Source organism: Salvelinus namaycush, chromosome 24, assembly GCF_016432855.1.
Source record: "Salvelinus namaycush isolate Seneca chromosome 24, SaNama_1.0, whole genome shotgun sequence".
Lineage (NCBI taxonomy): Eukaryota > Metazoa > Chordata > Actinopteri > Salmoniformes > Salmonidae > Salvelinus > Salvelinus namaycush.
Window position 1 is genome coordinate 13,602,731 of NC_052330.1, and position 22,269 is coordinate 13,624,999.

Below are 22,269 nucleotides of genomic sequence, written 5' to 3' on the forward strand. Positions count from 1 at the left end.
ACGTATCTACTGATGTCAATGACGGTGCTTTTACGTAGAAGTGAGAAAAACAGAGTTGACATTTTGTTCTGAATGTCTGCATTCATTCTTTGTTAGCTGTTATAACACCTGATGAGATTACACATATTTTCTAAACGACCACCGTGTGTTTCAGTTGATTATTTGGAACAGCTAATCACCTCCTCCGATAATGTTGAATTAAGAACGCACATCAAAAAACACTTGTCATTAGTGTTTGAATAATTTAGTGTGACTTCAGGCCAAATCAACTAGGCAGAAAACTGCCCCACCAACTCAATACACCACCATGGTACAGAACATTTATCTTTACACATGTCGTACTAGCACAACACATTTGTCACTATGGCTTGACAGTAACGCCAAGAAACTTTGTCACCACATATCATGAAGCAGGTTTTTTTTTACCAACCATCATCTCTAAACAGTCCAGGAACACTTAGCACTAAGACCAAAATAAACTCAAACTTAACATGTCATTTCTGTACCTGAAAAGTATGTAAAATAGTATGGGACAGCCACTTACCAGGTCCAGCGGGGAGAGAGAAGTGAAATGGGTCCAACAGGACTCTGGTGACTGAGACAACAACTGTGACAGGCAAGTCCCTTAAAATAACTTCCTGCAACCCAACTCAACTCACACCAAGAGGATGTTGGCCCATCGAGGGGTGGAGGGTACAATAATAGCCTTTCTGATCAGGCTTTCCAGGAGGGCAACGCCGAGGCCCACCCTTGACTGTCCTTTCTGGAATCTCCAGGGGCTGTTTTTAAATAAAGGTTTGGTGTAGGTCTACAGTACACGTTTAGATTGTCTGGTTATTATACCTCTTGTTTAGGGCACAGAGTTTTTCCTGACCATATCACCTGGCTACGAAATACTCTGGGCCCTAGATAGCTTATAAGTAGCACCCAGTTTTTTTCTGGTCATGTCATGTGGCCAGGATAACTCCCTGACCCTAGTTAAAGCTCATGTTGTGTTGTGACAGCTGTAAAAACGGTAATGTCTCATCATGTTATGTTGAAGTATTTTATAGAGCTGTTTGTAGGACTCATAAAATCTGTACACATTTCATTCCATGGAATATGTGAATGTTAGCTATCAAAACTTACAGGAGGCAGCCAAAATGGCACTTGGCCATTTAAATGACCTCTTTTTAATGAAAACTTTATTGAATGACTCGCTATGATGAGCATTTAACTGCTTCAGAGTGCATTTTGTTACTGCGTTGGCTCCCTGATTTACCACCAGCTGCAGTACTACTTCAACTTCTTGCCAAGTCATAAATGTTAATTATTTAACTTCATGGATTTCATGTGGAAGCTTTTCCTCTGCCCCATCTATTTCATAGGTCAACACTGAACTGTTTATTTAAAATTAATTGTATGTAGCTACTGACCCCAAACCCTCTATATGGTCAAAATTAAATGACTGGCTAAACATATCTGATTGGTGTGGATTGAGCAGGAGAATATGTTGAATCCCACTGCTGGACTGGGATTATAATCCTAAATCTAGTAATTCAGGACGTGACTGAGGTGGGTGTGGGGGATGGGGTGCTGTCTCCGTTTCAGCCGCTGTAAATTGGGGGTTGATAGTGAAAGCCATGGTTTGTCTGTTGTAAAGTATCCCACTGCACTAACGTAGCTATCAGGAGAGAGCATCAGCGACTCAAACTAGACATTCATTCACATGTACTTTCTAAATGGGAGATAATTAATGCAGCATTACTGATCTCATACTTTTTCTTAGTTGGGGATCCTTTAACACACAACACCATAGATAAACACTAAGATTATGCCCACACATACGTATACACATTTGAGTAAAAACTGTTGGGGTGTCACTCCTTGCATTCATAAGTTTGTCTGTAAATTTGAGAGTGGTTACATTGTCACAGCCTCGTCTGTCAATTTCCAAACAGTGTTAGGGTCAGGTTTTGAAATTACAGATTGGGCCTTTAAATGGTTAGGATCAAGTCTTCAACAAAAATCCATGCACACCTGTTAGCAAAATTAATCACTGAAAGCATTTAGCTTTTTTAAGGACAGGTAATTTTATTCCTTCTTCTAGACACTGTAAACATACAAATCAGGGTTTGTTTGCACACTTGACAAGGCGTTAATGGCACACAGACTGACCAGCAGAGCAGCATCTATGTTTTTTGGCACAAGGATACTCCTCGTCACTGTTATACGTCCCTGCCAACTGTCCCTAAGACAGTTCTGTGTCTATGATCGGGCTGAAGCCGAGGTATATTAAAGTAAATATTTAATGTTTATGGAAATACTATTTTTAATGTCCTTCTCTGTCATTCACTGTATATTCTATTTATTTGGGAGCCAAGAGAGCATATCATTTTGTCTGAGTGAAATTAATATTTTCAAGGGTTTGCACAGCACACTTCACAAAGACAAGTGTCTCTATTGCTAAGCTGCTGTATTGGTGTGTCAATTTGGCCAACGCCAATTTCAGGATTCATTGCAATTTACTGATAACCCTTCAAGTCTTCAGAACATTTTCTTGCTAAAAATTCAAGCTTCTTTTAAAGTGTCTCTTTTTCTGAGAATCTAATCCCTTTTCCCATATAAAAGGGATGACTGAATCGGAGATAAAAATAAGAAACTCAAGGACAATACAGGGTAGTATGCCTCTGGGATAAATGAATCTCTCTACCTTAATATTCAGTGAAAATCTCACATGGGACTCATCTTCCACACTTTTCATTAGTCTCAAGTTTTGATTTAAGATGTGTTTAAAATTCGCTTCAAATTTACTCCCTGTAACAGATACATAAATTAGGAGTGAATCTTCACTATTATTACTTCCGTCGCTGAGAAACGGTTCAGATCTCATCAGACGATGAGAAAGAGCTCAGCACATGAAGCTGCTGAACATTAGCATGGTAAAGGTTAGACGCTTACAGCGTTACACCTCAGGGTTCACGCCATTATCTCATTGAGCACTTCCTTTTAGTTAAGTGTTTGGTTCCTCACTCTCCCTCTCAAAGAGAGACAGCTGGCTGCAAATATCACCATTAAGGATCCATAAAAACAGGTATTATGGGCGGAATAGTCCAAATGTAATTTCATAGTTCTTATGTCAAAGTGTTACGTTTGTCATATTTATTACAGTTTGGCTAAATTAAATCGTATTAACTACTATCCTATATCTACTAGAAGTGTTACGTTGTCGGGTATTTTGAGGCTTTATGCATCACCAGTGATAAGTCTCACCAGTAGTATTTCCTCACAACAACCCTAACTTTGGATCCATGTGAGCCAAACTGTTGTCTGAATGTAAAAGGATAGTCATGGGCAATTCCACTGTAACAGAATGATGCACATTTACTTGAAGAACAGTACATTGGTGACTGTTATGTCATACTGTTACCAAACTTTTCATCTGCACTGTTCAAGTAAAATGTGTTTTTGTAAAGATGCCAGTGGAAATTGTTAAAAGTAGTCCTTGTGCGTATAGTTGTATAGTTTATTTATCTTTGCTATCATTGGTTTCTGTTTGACATACATTTTAAAAGTGAAAAATCAAAGTCTCAGCATCATTCTGTTACAGTGGAATTGCCCTCATTCTTTGGCCTGCAACTGTGCAAGTGGCAAAAGTGTGCAACAACAAACCCCACAAATTGAAAACACATGGAACGGATGCCAACACCCACAATGACACCATGATCACTTCAGTAATGCACTTCAGCTGCTTTATTCATGTTTGCAAATTAAAATAGAATAAATTAACAATTTTCTTCTTCTTCTTCTAAAAAAAAAAAGAAATGTACAAAAATACTGTCAAACTTTCCTGGAAAGCTTCAACACAGTAGTATTGCCTTGTATCGCATACACTAAATAAGCACAGTGGTGTCAATTCTGAGGACTGATGAGGAACAAGACGTCCTGTGAAATGATACTCTCTATCTTGACAACATTCCACATTGTTTATTGTCCACACATGAAAGAGTAGGGGGGAGGGGTCGGATATTTAAGCGAGGAGTATCCCTTTTCCAAAGACTCATTTTTTCTCTCTTTCTAAACAGACATTGTTCCCATTTAAGCATGTGGAAAATACCCACACATCACCCCTCTGTTATTGAAGGATTCACATCTCTGTAAAGACATTTCCATTCCTACCATTAACCTTTACAATATCAAAGAAAACCATGTTAACTCACAGTGCATCCTGGCTGTGATACAAGCAATGTTAAAAAGACATTTGCAGCAGATGAGGAAATAAAAAAACAAGCACAAGTTTCAGTTTTCCTCCATGATAGACAAATCATTTTAAAGCACAGATATCTGGTAAGTATATGGCCACAACATTGTACAGTATAGTATTGTAGGGAACAATTACACAGTACTTGTCTACAAGCATGTTTCTTAACCACTTCGAACATTTTGAATATGGTTCATTTGCAATTCATAATTATTCAACATTTTCTGTCATCCAAAATGTTTGAATGAGGCAGGAAAATAAATATACCAAGCACACTATTGTACGGCTCTATTTTCCTCCAGAACTAGGCCTATTCAAATAAGCAGACAACTCTACTCATCTAAAGGTTTTCTTGATTTCACATGTTCTGTTGTCCAATTAAAGCTAGAATCCTTAATTGAAACAATAACAAAGTGGGCACCCCCACTCTGTTTTGGTAAAAAAAAAACGCTGAGGAATGGGCCAATAGAAATGTAACCACTCTCAAATTCATAGACATAGCTATTGGTGCAAGGACTGACCACCGATTGTATCAAAATTATAGTTAATCATGTTGAGGCTATACAGTGTTTGTTTATACTAACATTGTTTACAAAAAAGGGGCTCATATTTTTCCTTTGGGTGATGGGGTATCACAGTTGAACTAAGCTCATGAGGCATTTATAAGTTATATTCTTCAAGAATCAATGGGTATATATATATATAATTAATTTCTAAGTCCAAAAATGGATGTAGCAACTAAGGATTCTAGCTTGAAGTAATGATGCATAGCATGGATGTAAAAATGTGTCTTTCTGACAAAGATTCAATTGAGATTGTAGTGCATTCCTACATCAAACAAACTCATTTCCATTATGTCTGCTGTATATGTCTATTAACCCAAAATATTTGAGGAATATATAATCTGGTATAGTACATGTTTCAATGGTTCTCCATTGGTGTATTGCAGATCTTCTCTCTCAATGTTCGAGTTTAGGGGACAACAAGGAATGCTTTAAAAGTCTGTTTGAGTAGATGACTGTATAAGTCCACTTAGTGAGATTTAACAACTCACTCGGCTTGGCTGTTGCTTACATACAAAGTCTGTCATGAAATCAAACTCGTTCTGTCCTAACCACAGCTCAGGTAGCTCCTTTATTCGGTCCAGCCCCATCTCAATGACCAGAGACATCAAGACCTCCTCATCAATAAAATCCGTGTCAATGACGTTGGGGGGCAGTATTGCTGCAGGCACATGATGCGCTTGTGGAGGCAAACTGGACGTGCTGTGTTTCGCGTTGCCGTCTCTGAACTGTTGTCCTGTCCCGTTAACTTGATGATTCGCAGGATGCAAATCATGCATATAATGATGGTGAGAGGGGTGAGTATGGTGGCTGTAGTACTGCGTGTTGAGCTTTTGCAACTGCATACTTGCCGCGAGCTGTCCTTGAGTGGGGACGGCAGCGGCGGGTGCCACAAATTGAGAGCTGTAGCGCGCTCCGGGAGGCATATTGCCGTTTGGGTGTCCAGCGTTTACATTCCCCACCGAATGCCGAATTCCGTGGTTAGCTGTTACATTGCCCCCTCCGTAGTGCAAATGATCTCCCATTATACCAGTAGTGTAGCCATGCTGCTGCTGTTGTTGCTGATGGGGTAGTGGGTTCGAGAACTGCCCCATGCCCATTCTGCGCGCTGGGTGGTGATGGTGGAGACCATTCACAGCTTCAGGGAATCGTCCATGGTTCATTGCCATCATGCGGTCTACCATTCCCCAAGCTGTCACAAATTAAAATACAAACATTCAATATGCATCGACTGGATAAGAAAAACAGGCTATCCAATAATTTACGCACAATGAAAACGATTAGCACCCAGTAAATAGTTTTTGCAGTTAAAGCCTCCAAATTATTATATTAAAAACTACTTAGAAACAAATCCCATGCAAAACATTAATTTTAGACACTATGTATGTATACAATGTAACTGCAGACTGAATCACAATAAACAGAGCTGCAAGGTTGTATCAAATGTCTCCGTGACATTGTAATTACTTTCCTTTTTTCAGTGAATCAATTTCCGCAACTCACTCCACTACTCCAAACACAAAACTCGTTCTTTACCTCTTTGACGGGATCCCTTGGATGTGGCTCCGCTGTCAGCACAAGGCGAGTGACTGTATCAGTCCACTTTTGCAATCCCAACTCAGTGAATGCTGTGCATTCTGAAAATCAAGATGGTGTACTTTCAAACTCAGCTCAAAAAAATACAAAACTGTTTCAACCGCTCTCATCCAGTGCTGATATACAAGCAGTCAGGGGCGGAGCAACCGAGTCTTGACTCTGACGAGACAAAAGTCTGGATTCAGGATCGCGCAAAAGGTGGAGGAGAGTCTTCGCACCAAACGTCTCCCGCGTTCACAGCAGCTACACCGAGGCACACATTACCTCATTGCAGCTATTTCTGTTCAAGGCAAGAGTGGCAAAACGTGGATTCACATTTCACAGCTTTGGAAAGATCAACATGCATAGAAGCTGTCCCTCACTTTTGCGCATAGAGGTAAAAAATTACCTAATGGACAGAGTATAATCTATTTACTCTTGTGGCAGAGGTCCAGACCTTAACATGTATCAACTCATGAAACAATATAATTAGGATATGCATAGGTGTATCCACAGTTGATCAACCTAAATACAAATTAGATACAGTGAATTTCAAAAGTATTGGGACAGTGACATGTGTTGTTGTTTTGGCTCTGTACTCCAGCACTTTGCATCTGAAAAGATACAATACCAGGTGAACCGTTTAGAAATGACATAGTCCCCCCCATTTTAGGGGACCAACATTCTTGGGACAAATTAATTTATATTTGTATTAAAGTAGTCAAACGTTTAGTATTTGGTCCCATATTCCCCGCACACAATGCATTTTGGGGGGTATGATAATTGTGCATCTATCTCTCACTATGGATGAAAATACCCTATATAATCTGTCCTGGAAAAGTAGGCTATACGGAGGATACACATCATACAGCCCTTTAACAGTCTACTAGTTCATTTGCATGACTTAGTATTTTCAGTATTTACAAATGACATGTGAAGTGACACATGAATCCATATTGAACAATGGAAATCTGTCCGCTGCCCCTTAAGTCCTTGCACATTCCATGTTTTACGCATATCCAAACGCCTCTGTGGACTTGTAGCAGTTGCCACCAGTGTCTTGAACAGCCAAACTTCTCCATGCTCTGTAATCAAACCTGATCACCTCAACACTGATGATGCCCACTGCTGTACACAAACACATCTACCACGGCTTCTCCTGAGAGTACAAAGCCAGCTCCATATTACACAAGGCTCTTAAAGTGACCTTGCAGGGATCTGCCTGCCAATTACCAGTGTCACACTGGAGGAAAATTAGCAATGCATGATTGTACACAGCATTTTATTTGCAGAATAGTATGTAAATACTAAAGTGATAGTGGCTCATGCATATGATGATGGCATGATATGTGTGAATTTAAATTAATCTTGGAATTTGCTTGGGTGCAGCATAATTTTAGCCTGGTTATAATGTAGTAATATAAATGTAATTCATACCTAGAATATAAAACTGCTACTCTGACTCACCATCTCCAATGCTTTTGTATCTACCATAGGACATTTTTATCACCTCGTCATGACAGAGTGACTAACTGTTCTCTTGACTTCAATTGAGTGTGTTTGGAAACCAGTGTTGACAGAGAGTGAGGGAAGAGGAGCTCGGTATGTGAGTGCACTCAGCTGACTGTGTGAAAATGAAAGGGGCTAGCGAGTGGAGCACACAGTGTGGAATGGGTGGATTCTGTTGCAGTTAGCCATGCTTGGTTAGAAAGCATGGCTCCTAGCTGGAGGGAAACTCTTTAACCATCGTGTGAAAAGTGAGAGCTGGGGATTCGGAGACCTCGGCAGGCGGCGTCTATGTGAAATGCCATTTGAGTCACAGATCTGGAAAGTGGCTGAGGGAAAATAGAAAACCCATTTACACATTTAGGGTTGAATCAATGTTGTTTCCTCTATAGAAGCACCCAGGTCTCCATTGCCACTTTTCTTTTAAAAGTGTACCCTAATAGCTATGATACTGTATTGTCTCTGGCTACAAAGGCATTTGTTGTATTTCCAGTCTCTCACCACATTCCTCCAAGGGATGTTGCATATTCTGTTTGGCAAACAAACCACATGCATTTTACCACCTTAGGTGATATGACTGATATTATTATAAAGTAGAACCCACAATGGTGAACTATTGCCTCTCAGTCACCGTAGACTAATACATAATACCTGTAGTGCAGTTCTGTACATAATGGTAAAAGAGACTCTTAATGCCTGGCTTTTCCCCCAGCCAGCCTGTGTCTTGTATACCCATGCTTCTACCCTTTTACTAATTGGTCTATCCTTTTCAAATGTACAGTTTTCTTCCCCTTTCCAACTGTTGAATGTGGAGGGACAATAGCATTCCTCAGTGGTTTAATCCCAACGTCATGCCTCACTCAACCCCATTGGGGAATAGAACTAATGAGCCTACACCCACTAAACCATACAGTATGTTGGAAACCTACTGCACATTTGTGCCACTGCAAATCACTCGGGTGCTCTGGCTGGCTCTCTTTGTTTGAAAGGAAATGCGACCTGCTTTATTAATGTTTTAATGGGCTGTTCACTGTTTAATTCATTGGGCATATTTTATTTCCCTTCCTCTTCATCCGTTGCAAAAAAATATTAGACTCAAAATCCACACCATCCCCCCTAAATCCACTGTAGTGTGACATTATACTCATCTCTTTAGAAGCCCCTGTGTTTTATTTCCTGCTGTGCAGTGCAACCAACCAACCAGTAAACCCACTGGGGCCATTATGATGTCAATGAATCAGAAAGTACTGCTTTATGCCTCTTAATAAACCAGAGAAAGAAGGCTGCAATAGTCTCCAATAGCACAAGTCCATCATTAAGCACAGTAAACTAGTATCCAGCTGAGCCCTCTGGATACGGTTTCCATACAGCCAAGCGCTGTGTGGTTTTAGCTAGGCCTGCACATCCAGGTGTTAAACCTCAGTCTTACAGGTATTTAGCTCTACTGTTGTGGTCTGTTCTGACTGCCCATATCCAGCTATATTAAACCCGCCTGAGGATACGGCCCTCCAAGGCACTTGATCAGTCTGAAGGCAACCAGGAGTAGACCGAATCATTGATTTGGTTGGGTTTAATGTGTGTGTGTTAGAGGGGGAAACTGTGTCTCTCCGTGTGTCTGTGTGTGCATGCATGTGTCTTTAAGTACAGATTTGAACACTTTTCGATGGATTTTGTTGAACAAAAGATTGTTTTTTTTCAAACCATGTTAATGTGTGTTATAAATATATTCTCACTAGATAATCTCTTCAACAAGGGATGTAAATGATGATAAATGTCAAAGATCATGAAGAGATGCCGTTTTAAAAGGCTTATTTGTAATCGTATGATCACAGGCTGGTAGAAAATTCCATTCTATTTTATTTCCCTTGAAATAATGGTACACGAGGGAGACTTCCCATTGGGCAAAAACTGCTTGAATCAACGTTGTTTCCACATCAATTCAACACAAAAATTCAATGTGGTTACATTGAATCAACGTGGAAAACCGATTGGATTTGAAAAAAGTAATTAATATAAGGAAACGTTGGCCTTTTTTCACCCTACTTTTAATGCCATTTTCTTTTTTTATTTCATGTTGAATTGACATTAGTTGACAACTCAACCAAATGTAAATGAAAACAAAATGTTGAACTGACGTCTGTGCCGAGTGGGTTCTCATTATTATATAGTGAACAATATTGAACAGTCACTAAACAGTTACAACTCTCTAACCTCTTTACATGATATGCTTACAAGCAGCATAGCCAGCTCATTTGCTCTTGTTCACAACCCGTTAGCTTCACTCCCTTGCACTAAGCAAAAAAGTTCAAATATTAGCCAATCTACAGTATGTGATCAGCAACTCTGCTGTAGCAATATGAGTGCGTGGACACCAGACTGCAAGCATGTGAAGAAACAACTTTTATAAAATAATCTCTCTCAATTGGCCTGTGATGCTGCAACGCTTTCAACGATTGGGTGGCAGGGCTTCGCTCAAATTTCACATTACCGTTGCTACTTGCTACAGGCTGTAAAAGAGCCTGCTCTGTGTTTGTGCTACGTGGGCTGGCTGGCCACTTCTCCCTCTGCAGAAAGGTTTTAATCTCTGGCTGGAGTGGCATAAACAAATAAGCGGCCAGATGCACCTGCCATAATCTGAGGTTAAATAGTAAGTTGAAAGTGAAAGTTGCCACGGCAAAGGGGCAGAGCCAAGACAGCAGCACATGGATAAACCATGTCTCTCTCTCTCTCTCTCTCTCTCTCTCTCTGTCTCTCAACATCAGGAAAACTGTCTGTCGGCCACAGAAATAACACTATGCATTTTTTATTGAGCCTCATGGGTGTGGTATATATTGTACATCCATGAATTATATATTATCTTTATTTCTTTATTAGCTGGCTGTCTCAAGTTCTTATGAAACTTTATGTGGAAAAATATTGTACATGTTCAGATGACATATTTGCTTGTACTGTATTTACAGCACCTTGTTGGTATTGGTATACTCTACTTGTGATTTTTGACTTATATTTATTGTTCAAGACTGAGACTATACATTATTGTTGAAGAACTTCAACCTACAGAAGCCTATATTTCTTTAAACCTTGGACTGCTTTCAATGCAACGTGTTTTTTGTTTACTACCTCACCCTTGTGTGTCACCAGAAATGGCTGAAGCGGGGAAAAAAACAGTCAGTCATTTAGCCTAGATATAAAATGTTAGCATTTGAAAGTAAACACAACACGCTTTCAGTCATCTTTAGTTGTGTTGTGGATTAACATGCCCATTTGTATATGGTCATAATGAGAGAGAAGAAGCTGCTTTGAGTCATTTTCTGTCAGCTCTAATTAAAGAGTGAGCTTGAATGTTAGATGGATCTGTATCTGGTGCTGTGGCTGAAAGGGCTTTAGTTTTTATAAAGCTCACAACCACACAATACTTTAAAAGCATTGATTGTTGTCTACTGGAATATATATATATCACCGCGTCCGTCATTCATCAAATGATTGTATTCACATATAGGAGCGTAAAGTAAACACATGGTCTTCTTACTCTCATAAACATACTGTACAATCAATGCCATCACTTTTTTTTAACCTTGTTGGTGCTCCACCTCATACGGCTCCCCTCACCCCTCATTTGTAAAGTAACTTACATACTTCAAGTCAACATGCATCAATCAAACAGAACTTGTTCCTATCTGTCCTGTCTCTAAGTTAATTGTATCCCTCAGCTGACTGGTTCACTGTGTATTAATGTCCTTTCATGCTATTCCACATTTCGGTGTGCATGCTGTTAGGCCAGAAGGTGTTTCTCTGTTGGGGTTTTGCAGCAAGGCTTTGCACTCCTTCCCATGAGGTCCCAGTCCCAGTCCCACCCCTGTGATATGAGCTCCGTGCTCTAAAACAGCCTGCAGGGTCAGGGGGGTCAGGCGCACCAGGAATGTGTGCATGTGACCACCACGCTGCGCTATGTTCGGCTCTCTCTCTCTCTCTCTCTCTCTCTCTCTCTCTCTCTCTCTCTCTCTCTCTCTCTCTCTCTCTCTCTCTCTCTCTCTCTCTCTCTCTCTCTCTCTCTCTCTCTCTCTCTCTCTCTCAGTGAGACGCGGCTGCTGGCTGGGGACTTTCATTTGTCTCATTATGCAAAGACAGGATGTTTACACACTCTAGAGCCAATTCACCCCCAATGTTACCATAAATCAATTCACTTTGGGTTCGAGCTGGCCTCTGATCATGGACGAGCAGAGGGAAGGCTTGAGGAGGAGTTTTGCAACACCTCTGCTCCGGATTGCTCCAGAGCTTTTTATTATTAATGGGTTTATGTTGTTTGTTGATGGCATCATTATGGCGGTTCCCCTCCTGTGCTCGTCCTTGCTGTGTTGGGCTGTCAAAGGAGGCTCTGAGGGAGAGAGCTCTTATACTTGCATGTGATTTTATATCCATACAGGAAAAACTACAAAGAACCTGTGGAGATAGAAAACTGGGAGTTTATTGTGGATTAACAACATTATATGATTCCTACCTCCCTGGATTGGATCACTTATTATATCAATTACTCGTAGTCAGCTACTTCTCTAATGATCAGCATGCTGCCATCACTCTCCCTTTGTGCTGAAGCATTAGTTCCTTTTCAATGTCCTCTTCTCCCTCTTTCCCCATTTTGAAATAGCTTATTGCACTTCAGATACAGCATTCAAGACAGAATATGTAACCTACTGACTACCATATGTAAATATATTTGGGGTTATTCTCACATTTTGGTCTCACATGAATGTAAGATCTATAAATCACTTGCAGCATCTATAAAAGTAAAGAAAAAAATCTGTGGCAAATAAACAAAATGTGTTTGGATCATGTCTTCCTGTTAATACATGACTGTGATGCTGTCTGATGGCTGTGTAACTCAGCGTAGCCAAACGATCGTGGAATTCCAACAGACTGGCAAGACCAGTCCTGTGCTCGATTCACACTGGCATAACAGAACTGCAGGGTCAACACCAAAATTCCACATGGCTTGACAAATTGCACTGCGGTCTGTGAGATTGTGGCACAACCTATATTGTGCAGTTGTTACCTCACACTACTAGTGCTATTTCAGAAAACTCACTTAGCTCAGGCACTAGATTTATTTTTGATCTATGTATGTATATAATGTTGGGTAGCACTTTATGATAACTCCACGTAATAAAGGATTTATAATGTACATCGTTTATTAATAATTTATGAATCATTACTCCGTTCATAAGATGTTGAATATTGGTCCTTATAAACCATTTACTAATCATTAGTTAAGTCTTTTTGCGTGGCCTCATCTAAAGGGTGGGCTATTTATACTTTATAAATACTTAATAAGGTTGATTTTGCAAATACGGGCACTTTTGGATGTTAAATGAAACCTCTTGAAACAGCTTTGTATCTACCTGAATATTTTCTTCACTCTGTCTGGAACCAACATTTAATAGTGGTTGAGACCGTACTATTGAAGAATATAAAGATTTTGATCAGTTACCCCAATTACCCGAGGGGAAATGTCATTAACACCACGTCATAAAATGTGCTAATTGTGCCTAAGGTATTTCATATAACACTTCACATTTGTTCATGGTTTGTTTTTTACTGTTTGAAAGTTTTTAATATTAATTATATGTATTCGTCATTGTGATGTCTAAATGTCCATATATGCCTTGATGATACTCAAAAACATCAAAATCGTTTTGCATTATTTTAGGAATTATCTTAAGAACAAGCATATTAGGGAAAGCACGGGAATTCAATACAACTTGGCCTCAAAAATATGCACAGTGGTGATAATGACTGTGGTGGAAATTATATTTCATAAAGTACCAGTCAATGTTTGGACACACATACTCATTCAAGGGTTTTTCTTTATTTGTATAATTTTCTACATTGTAGAATAATAGAGAAGACATCAAAACTATGAAATGACACATGGAATCATGTAGTAACCAAAAAAGTGTTAAAATTGTATATTCTTCAAAGTAGCCACCCTTTGCCTTGATGACAGCTCTGCACACTCTTGGCATTCTCTCAACCAGATTCACCTGGAATGCTTTTCCAACAGTCTTGAAGGAGTTCCCACATATGCTGAGCACTTGTTGGCTGCTTTTCCTTCACTCTGTGGTCCAACTGTAACGTTCGTCTTGTTGTGAATGAACGGACCAAGGCGCAGCAGGTGATGAATACATAACGATTTATTTAAAATGACAGACGAAACACGAAAACACCAGAACAAACTACAAAACAATAAACGAAGGCAACAGACCTGAAACAAATGAACTTACATATAAACGAAGAACGCACGAACAGGAACAGACTACCTAAAACGAACGAACAAACGAAACAGTCCCATGTGGTATACACTGACACAGGAACAATCACCCACAAACAAACAGTGAGAACAACCTACCTTAATATGGTTCTCAATCAGAGGAAACGTCAAACACCTGCCTCTAATTGAGAACCATACCAGGCAAACCATTTACCCAACATAGAAAACACATAACATAGACTACCCACCCCAACTCACGCCCTGACCAACTAAACACATACAAAACAACAGAAAATAGGTCAGGAACGTGACAGAACCCCCCCCTCAAGGTGCGAACTCCGGGCGCACCCCTAAAACTCAAGGGGAGGGTCTGGGTGGGCATCTGTCCGCGGTGGCGGCTCCGGCGGTGGACGAGGACACCACTCCACCACTGTCTTTGTCCCCCTCCTTAGCGTCCCTTGAGTGGCGACCCTCGCCCCCGACCATGGTCCAGGAACCTTCACCAAAGCCCCTCCTAAATAGAGGAGACAACTCAGGACAGAGAGGTAGCTCAGGACAAAGAGGTAGCTCAGGACAGAGAGGTAGCTCAGGACAGAGAGGTAGCTCAGGACAGAGAGGTAGCTCAGGACAGAGAGGTAGCTCAGGACAGAGGGACAACTCTGGACTACTGGCAGCTCCGGACTGAGTGGCAGCTCCGGACTGAGTGGCAGCTCCGGACTGAGTGGCAGCTCCGGACTGAGTGGCAGCTCCGGACTGTAGGGCAGCTCCGGACTGTAGGGCAGCTCCGGACTGTAGGGCAGCTCCGGACTGTAGGGCAGCTCATGACTGGAGGGCAGCTCATGACTGGAAGGCAGCTCATGACTGGAGGGCAGCTCATGACTGGAGGGCAGCTCATGACTGGAGGGCAGCTCATGACTGAAGGGCAGCTCATGACTGGAGGGCAGCTCATGACTGGAGGGCAGCTCATGACTGGAGGGCAGCTCATGACTGGAGGGCAGCTCATGACTGGAGGGCAGCTCTGGCAGCTCCTGACTGGCTGGCGGCTCTGGCAGCTCCTGACTGGCTGGCGGCTCTGGCAGCTCCTGACCGGCTGGCGGCTCTGGCAGCTCCTGACTGGCTGGCGGCTCTGGCAGCTCCTGACTGGCTGGCGGCTCTGGCAGCTCCTGACTGACGGACGGCTCTAGCGGCTCCTGACTGACGGACGGCTCTAATGGCTCGGGACAGACGGGCGGCTCTAATGGCTCGTGGCAGACGGATGGCTCAGAAGGCGCTGGGCAGACGGATGGCTCAGACGGCGCTGGGCAGACGGATGGCTCAGACGGCGCTGGGCAGACGGATGGCTCAGACGGCGCTGGACAGACAGATGGCTCAGACGGTGCTGGGCAGACGGATGACTCAGACGGCGCTGGGCAGACAGATGGCTCAGACGATGCTGGGCAGACGAGCAGTGCAGGCGGCGTTCAGGCTGGTATGCCCGTAGGCCTGGTGCGTGGTGCCGGAACAGGTGGTACCGGACTGGAGACACGCACCTCAAGGCTAGTGCGGGGAGCAGGAACAGGGCACACTGGACTCTCGATGCGCACTATAGGCCTGGTGCGTGGTACCGGCACTGGTGGTACCGGGCTGAGGGCACGCACCTCAGGGCGAGTGCGGGGAGAAGGAACAGTGCGTACAGGGCTCTGGAGACGCACTGGAAGCCTGGTGCGTAGTGTAGGCACTGGTGGTACTGAGCTGGAGCGGGAAGGTGGCGCCGGATATACCGGACCGTGCAGGCGTACTGGCTCCCTTGAGCACTGAGCCTGCCCAACCTTACCTGGTTGAATACTCCCCGTAGCCCGTCCAGTGCGGGGAGGTGGAATAACCCGCACTGGGCTGTGTTGGCGAACCGGGGACACCATGCGTAAGGCTGGTGCCATGTACACCGGCCCGAGGAGACGTACTGGAGGCCAGATATGTAGAGCCGGCTTCATGGCACTTGGCTCAATGCTCAATCTAGCCCGGCTAGTGCGGGGAGGTGGAATAACCCGCACCGGGCTATGAACACGTACAGGAGACACCATGCGCTCTACTGCGTAACACGGTGTCTGCCCGTACTCTCGCTCTCCACGGTAAGCCCGGGAAGTTGGCGCAGGTCTCCTACCTGACTTCGCCACACTCCCCTTTAGCCACCCCCCAAGAAATTTTTGGGTGAGCCTCTCGGGCTTCCAGCCGCTCTGCCTTGCTAGCGCCTCATAATGCCGCCTCTCCGCTTTCGATGCCTCCAGCTCCGCTTTTGGGCGGCGACACTCCTCTGGCTCTGCCCAGGGTCCTTCTCCGTCCAGAATCTCCTCCCATGTCCATTCCTCCTTGAACCACTGCTGCTGTCGCTGTTGCCCGTTAACCCACTGCTTGATCCGGGTTTGGTGGGTGATTCTGTAACGTTCGTCTTGTTGTGAATGAACGGACCAAGGCGCAGCGGGTGATGAATACATAACGATTTATTTAAAATGACAGACGAAACACGAAAACACTAGAACAAACTACAAAACAATAAACGAAGGCAACAGACCTGAAACAAACGAACTTACATATAAACGAAGAACGCACGAACAGGAACAGACTACCTAAAACGAACGAACAAACGAAACAGTCCCATGTGGTATACACTGACACAGGAACAATCACCCACAAACAAACAGTGAGAACAACCTACCTTAATATGGTTCTCAATCAGAGGAAACGTCAAACACCTGCCTCTAATTGAGAACCATACCAGGCAAACCATTTACCCAACATAGAAAACACATAACATAGACTACCCACCCCAACTCACGCCCTGACCAACTAAACACATACAAAACAACAGAAAATAGGTCAGGAACGTGACAGAAACTCATCCCAAACCATCTCAATTGGGTTGATGTCGGGTGATTGTGGAGGCCAGGTCATCTGATGCAGCACTCCATCACTCTCCATATTGGTCAAATAGCCCTTACACAGCCTGAAGGTGTGTTGGGTCATTGTCCTCTTTAAAAACAAATGATAGTCCCACTAAGTGCAAACAAGATGGAATGGTGTATTGCTGCAGAATGCTGTGGTAGCCAAGCGGGATAAGTGTGCCTTGAATTCTAAATAAATCACAGACAGTGTCACCATCACACCTCCTCCTCCATGCTTCACGGTGGGAACAACACATGCGGAGATCACCTGTTCACCTACTCTGCGTCTCACAAAGACACTGTGGTTGGAACCAAAAATCTCAAATTTGGAGTTATCAGACCAAAGGACAGATTTCCACCAGTCTAATATCCATTGGTTGTGTTTCTTGGCCCAAGCAACTCTCTTCTTATTGGTGTCCTTTAGTAGTGGTTTCTTTGCAGCAATTCGACCATGAAGGCCTGATTGACACAGTGTCTTCTGAACAGTTGATGTTGAGATGTGTCTGTTACTTGAACTCTGTGAAGCATTTATTTGGGCTGCAATTTCTGAGGCTGGAAACTCTAATAAATGTATACTCTGCAGCAGAGGTAACTCTGGGCCTTCCTTTCCTGTGGCGGTCCTCATGAGAGCCAGTTTCCTCATAGCACTTGATGGTTTATGTGACTGTGGTGGACTGTAATTTTTCTTTGCTTATTTGAGCAGTTCTTGCCATAATATGGACCTGGTATTTTATACCATTCTTACCTTGTCACAACACAACTGATTGGCTAAAATGCATTGAGAAGGAAAGAAATTCCACAAATTAACTTTTAACAAGGCACAGCTGTTAATTGAAATGCATTCCAGGTGACTACCTCATGAAGTTGGTTGAGAGAATGCCAAGAGTGTACAAAGCTGTCATCAAGGCAAAGGGTGGCTACTTTGAAGAATTTCAAATATAAGAATTCTTTCATTTTGTTTCACACTTTTTTGGTTACTACATAATTCCATATGTGTTGTTTCATAGTTTTGACGTCTTCGCTATTATTCTACAATGTAGAAAATAGTAAAAATAAAGAAAAACCCTTGAATGAGTAGGTGTGTCCAAACTTTTGACTGGTACATTATAAAACAACTGATGAAAAATACCATTAAACATTTTAATGTCCCAGTTGTACATGTTTAATTTTATTGTAGATATAGAACAGACCATTTACATTTACATTACATTTGTCACGTTCCTGACCTGTTTTCTGTTGTTTGGTATGTGTTTATTGGTCAGGGCGTGAGTTTTGGGTGGGCAGTCTATGTTTTCTGTTTCTATGTTGGTTTTGGGTTGCCTGGTATGGCTCTCAATTAGAGGCAGGTGTTTGACGTTTCCTCTGATTGAGAGTCATATTAAGGTAGGTTGTTCTCACTGTTTGTTTGTGGGTGATTGTCGTCCGTGTCAGTGTTTGTCGCGCCACACGGGACTGTCTCGGTTTATGTAGTCTGTTCCTGTTCGTGAGTTCTGCGTGTATTTTATGTAAGTTCCATGTCCAGGTCTGTCTACTCCGTTTTGTTATTTTGAAAAATCCTTCCAAGTGTTTGTTTTCGTGTTTCATCGTTTGATTTAATAAATCATTATGTATTCACAACCCGCTGCACTTTGGTCAAATCACTACTCCTCCTCTTCGTATGAAGAGGAGGAGGAATGCCGTTACAACATTTAAGTCATTTAGCAGACGCTCTTATCCAGAGCGACTTACAGGTTGGTGCATTCACCTTATGATATCCAGTGGAACAACCACTTTACAATAGTGCATCTAACTCTTTTAAGGGGGGGGGGGGGGGGTTAGAAGGATTACTTTATCCTATCCTAGGTATTCCTTAAAGAGGTGGGGTTTCAGGTGTCTCCGGAAGGTGGTGATTGACTCCGCTGACCTGGCGTCGTGAGGGAGTTTGTTCCACCATTGGGGTGCCAGAGCAGCGAACAGTTTTGACTGGGCTGAGCGGGAACTGTACTTCCTCAGAGGTAGGGAGGCGAGCAGGCCAGAGGTGGATGAACGCAGTGCCCTTGTTTGGGTGTAGGGCCTGATCAGAGCCTGAAGGTACGGAGGTGCCGTTCCCCTCACAGCTCCGTAGGCAAGCACCATGGTCTTGTAGCGGATGCGAGCTTCAATTCATCCCAAAAGTGTTCGATGGGGGTGAGGTCAGAGCTCTGTGCAGGCCAGTCAAGTTCTTCCACATTGTTCTCAACAAACCATTTATGTGTGGAACTCGCTTTTTGTGTGAGGGCATTGTCATACTGAAACAGGAAAGCACCTTCCCCAAAACTTTTGCCACAAAGTTGGAAGCAGAGAATCTACAATGTCATTGTATGCTATAGCGTTAAGATTTCCCTTCACTGAAATTAAGGGGCCTAACCCGAACCACGAAAACAGCCCCAGACAAGGTTTACATCATTCCAGCCGACGCGTGGCATTGCACATGGTGATCTTATGCTTGTGTGCGGCTGCTCGGCCATGGAAACCCATTTCATGAAGCTCCCGTCTAACAGTTATTTTGCTGTTGTTGCTTCCAGATGCAGTTTGGAACTCTGTAGTGAGTGTCTTAACCAAGGACAGACAAGTTTTACACGCAACGCGGGTCAGCACTCAGCGGTCCCGTTCTGTGAGCTGTGTGGCCTACCACTTTGCGGCTGAGCCGTTGTAGCTTCTTGACGTTTCCACTTCACAATAACAGCACTTACAGTTTACCGGGGCAGCTCCAGTAGGGCATAAATGTGATGGACTGACTTGTTGGAAAGGTGGGATCCTATGACGGTGCCATGTTTAACGTCACTGTGCTCTTCAGTACGGGCTATTCTACTGCCAATGTTTGTCTATGGAGATTGCATGACTGTGTGCTTGATTTTATACACCTTTCATCAATGGGTGTAGCTGAAATAGCATAATCCACTAATTTGGGGTGTCCACATACTTTTGTTTATATACTGTATTTGCTTGTCCTCTACTTGGTTGATTTAGGGGGCATCTTATAGAAAAATCTAAAATAAATTTAAGTCAGTAAAACCCATAGTAAGTCACATAAATAGACATCAATATCACTCAATCATCCTAACATAGTACAAAACATAATGGCCTTCATTAGTAAATAAGTGTTACATTTCACTTAGCCATGATCATATATGTAATTCGTGTGTCTTTTCAGGTCTTAAGGTATGTAAAAATGTATACATTTTGTCATTACCATCACATTCTGTCCTTTCCATCACATTTCATTATGTGGTGGTCATGACATGTGGTGGGAATGACATTTTTACAGTATTTGGTCATAAATATCAGGGATACTAGCATGCTAACTCCAGTTGAACAGCCAGCATACAATGTATCCTAAATACACATAATTAAAACCTATTTAAAAAAAAATCTATTATAGCCTATTTGGTAATGACGTATAATAAAAATATTATCTTCCCAAGTCATATTTAAACAGGTGTATTAAATATTTCCTTATTATAAATACTTTTGTATGTTTAATACATAGCAGAATGTCAAAAGTTTGGGTGTGAGTGCTTTAGAAAATAAAATCCAAAAAGTAAATTTTAGTCTCTAATTAATGGATGTGAAAAGCAAACAATCTAAATGAACATTTTATCTTAAAAATCTGACCTGGAGACTCAAAAAGGCTCGTATTTGCACACCCATAAATGTTTTGCCTGACCAGTGAAATTTCTCACAAAAAGACGGACATGCCATTGGTAGACATTCCAGCAGTCCATGATGCTCCTTAAGGTTTCAAAATAGCCTAGAACATATCAATGGTAAAAGAATAAGCACACAACACAGGAGGTCATATTCACAAAGCTGTTGTGAATCAACTTTTGCAAGGAATTGAGGGAAAGTTGTAATGTTAAAGTTTTGGCTGAGAGTTTCTTTTTGCAAGGTGGAGACGTCGCAGACCGGAACCCCCAATTTACAACACATATGGATGAGCGGCGGCCGCTGATTGGCTGAATACCCAGTGTGCAAGATGGTTGGAGTTATCAACAAAGCAGTATGACAGAAATGTGATGCCAAGTTCTTAAACTACCAGAAGTTTCTTTGAGAAGATACAAAAGCGATCTGTGCATTTGAACAACAGCATAAATATACCTGTTTATTTTTTGCATGTCAAACACTGAATGACCACTGTTGCACATGTTGCCACTGTTTTGAACAGATTAGATTATACTATTTAGAACAAGCAGCCAGCTCACAAACGAACGAGTGCACCAGGGAGAATGCAACAAGCATACAGATGCAATAAGTGAAAACACATTATCTAACTGGGGATAGCTAGTTAACATAATGTCACAAAGCATGATGCGCTAGCCAGTTACCGTTTATTCTGAAATAATGTAATATTTCTGACTTAGTCAGATAAGAGTTTAGAAAGACTGTCCTTCGACTCTTGTTGAATGTAGTTGTCCGGTTTATCAGGTCCCAGGATCCTATGACGGTTATGATTATTTATTGACAAGATAATTAATATTAGCTTTTCGCTTTAGTGACATCAGTACCTGATAAAGCAGATCTACTATAGTCTCAGGTGTGGAAGTAAGCCGACTCATTGGGAAGAGGAGACTAGAGCCGACCCAGAAGTTGTGACTGAACGGACATTTGAGCAGGACGGTCCATTTGCTTTCTGCTGTTATAATGAAAGCTATGAAATCCTCCTGCCATTTCATTGTGATCATTCCCCCTCACAGCAAATAGCTGGCAACACAATCCAGGCAATGTTTGCATGGCCTGTGCACCCAAGGAGACGGATCTGCCGCTGCTGCCAGTCACCGAGGGGCAGAGTAGTAAATAACTGAACAGCTTGTTTTAAACAACATATTTTTGAAACAGGAAAGTGTACACATTTCCACACTTTTTTGAGCATTTAAAACATAATCCATGAATTATATAATATACATGTTTTACCAATCACAAGTGGGGTGCCGCCCCTAATGCCCTAATGGGCGAGCCGCCGCTGCCGCTGGTATGGACTTAATTACACAGCTGACCAAATGATTCAAGATTTTAGTTCTGGGTTAACAAGATTAGACTGCTCTAAGGAGTGACTGCAAACCCTTATTTCGGTTTTGGTAGAAAAGTCACTGCCAAGAAATGTTAGCATTTTTTGACTAAAAGCTTTATTTTACTCAGCATAGAGTGTGTCTGAAGTTACAAATCACACTATTAGTTGTTTATAAA

The 22,269-nt window shown here is 42.3% G+C and overlaps 1 protein-coding gene across 1 annotated transcript; it reads right to left on the minus strand.

Annotated features, from left to right (window-relative positions):
* Window positions 1–3,705: 3,705 nt before the first annotated feature.
* On the minus strand, window positions 3,706–6,654 carry LOC120019738 (cbp/p300-interacting transactivator 2-like). The gene is made up of 2 exons (XM_038963161.1): window positions 6,340–6,654; window positions 3,706–5,995 (listed from the first exon to the last, which is right to left on the minus strand). Exon 2 carries the CDS (start codon window positions 5,985–5,987, stop codon window positions 5,283–5,285), a length of 705 nt encoding a protein of 234 aa, XP_038819089.1. The 5' UTR covers window positions 5,988–5,995; window positions 6,340–6,654; the 3' UTR covers window positions 3,706–5,282.
* Between the last annotated feature and the right edge of the window lie 15,615 nt (window positions 6,655–22,269).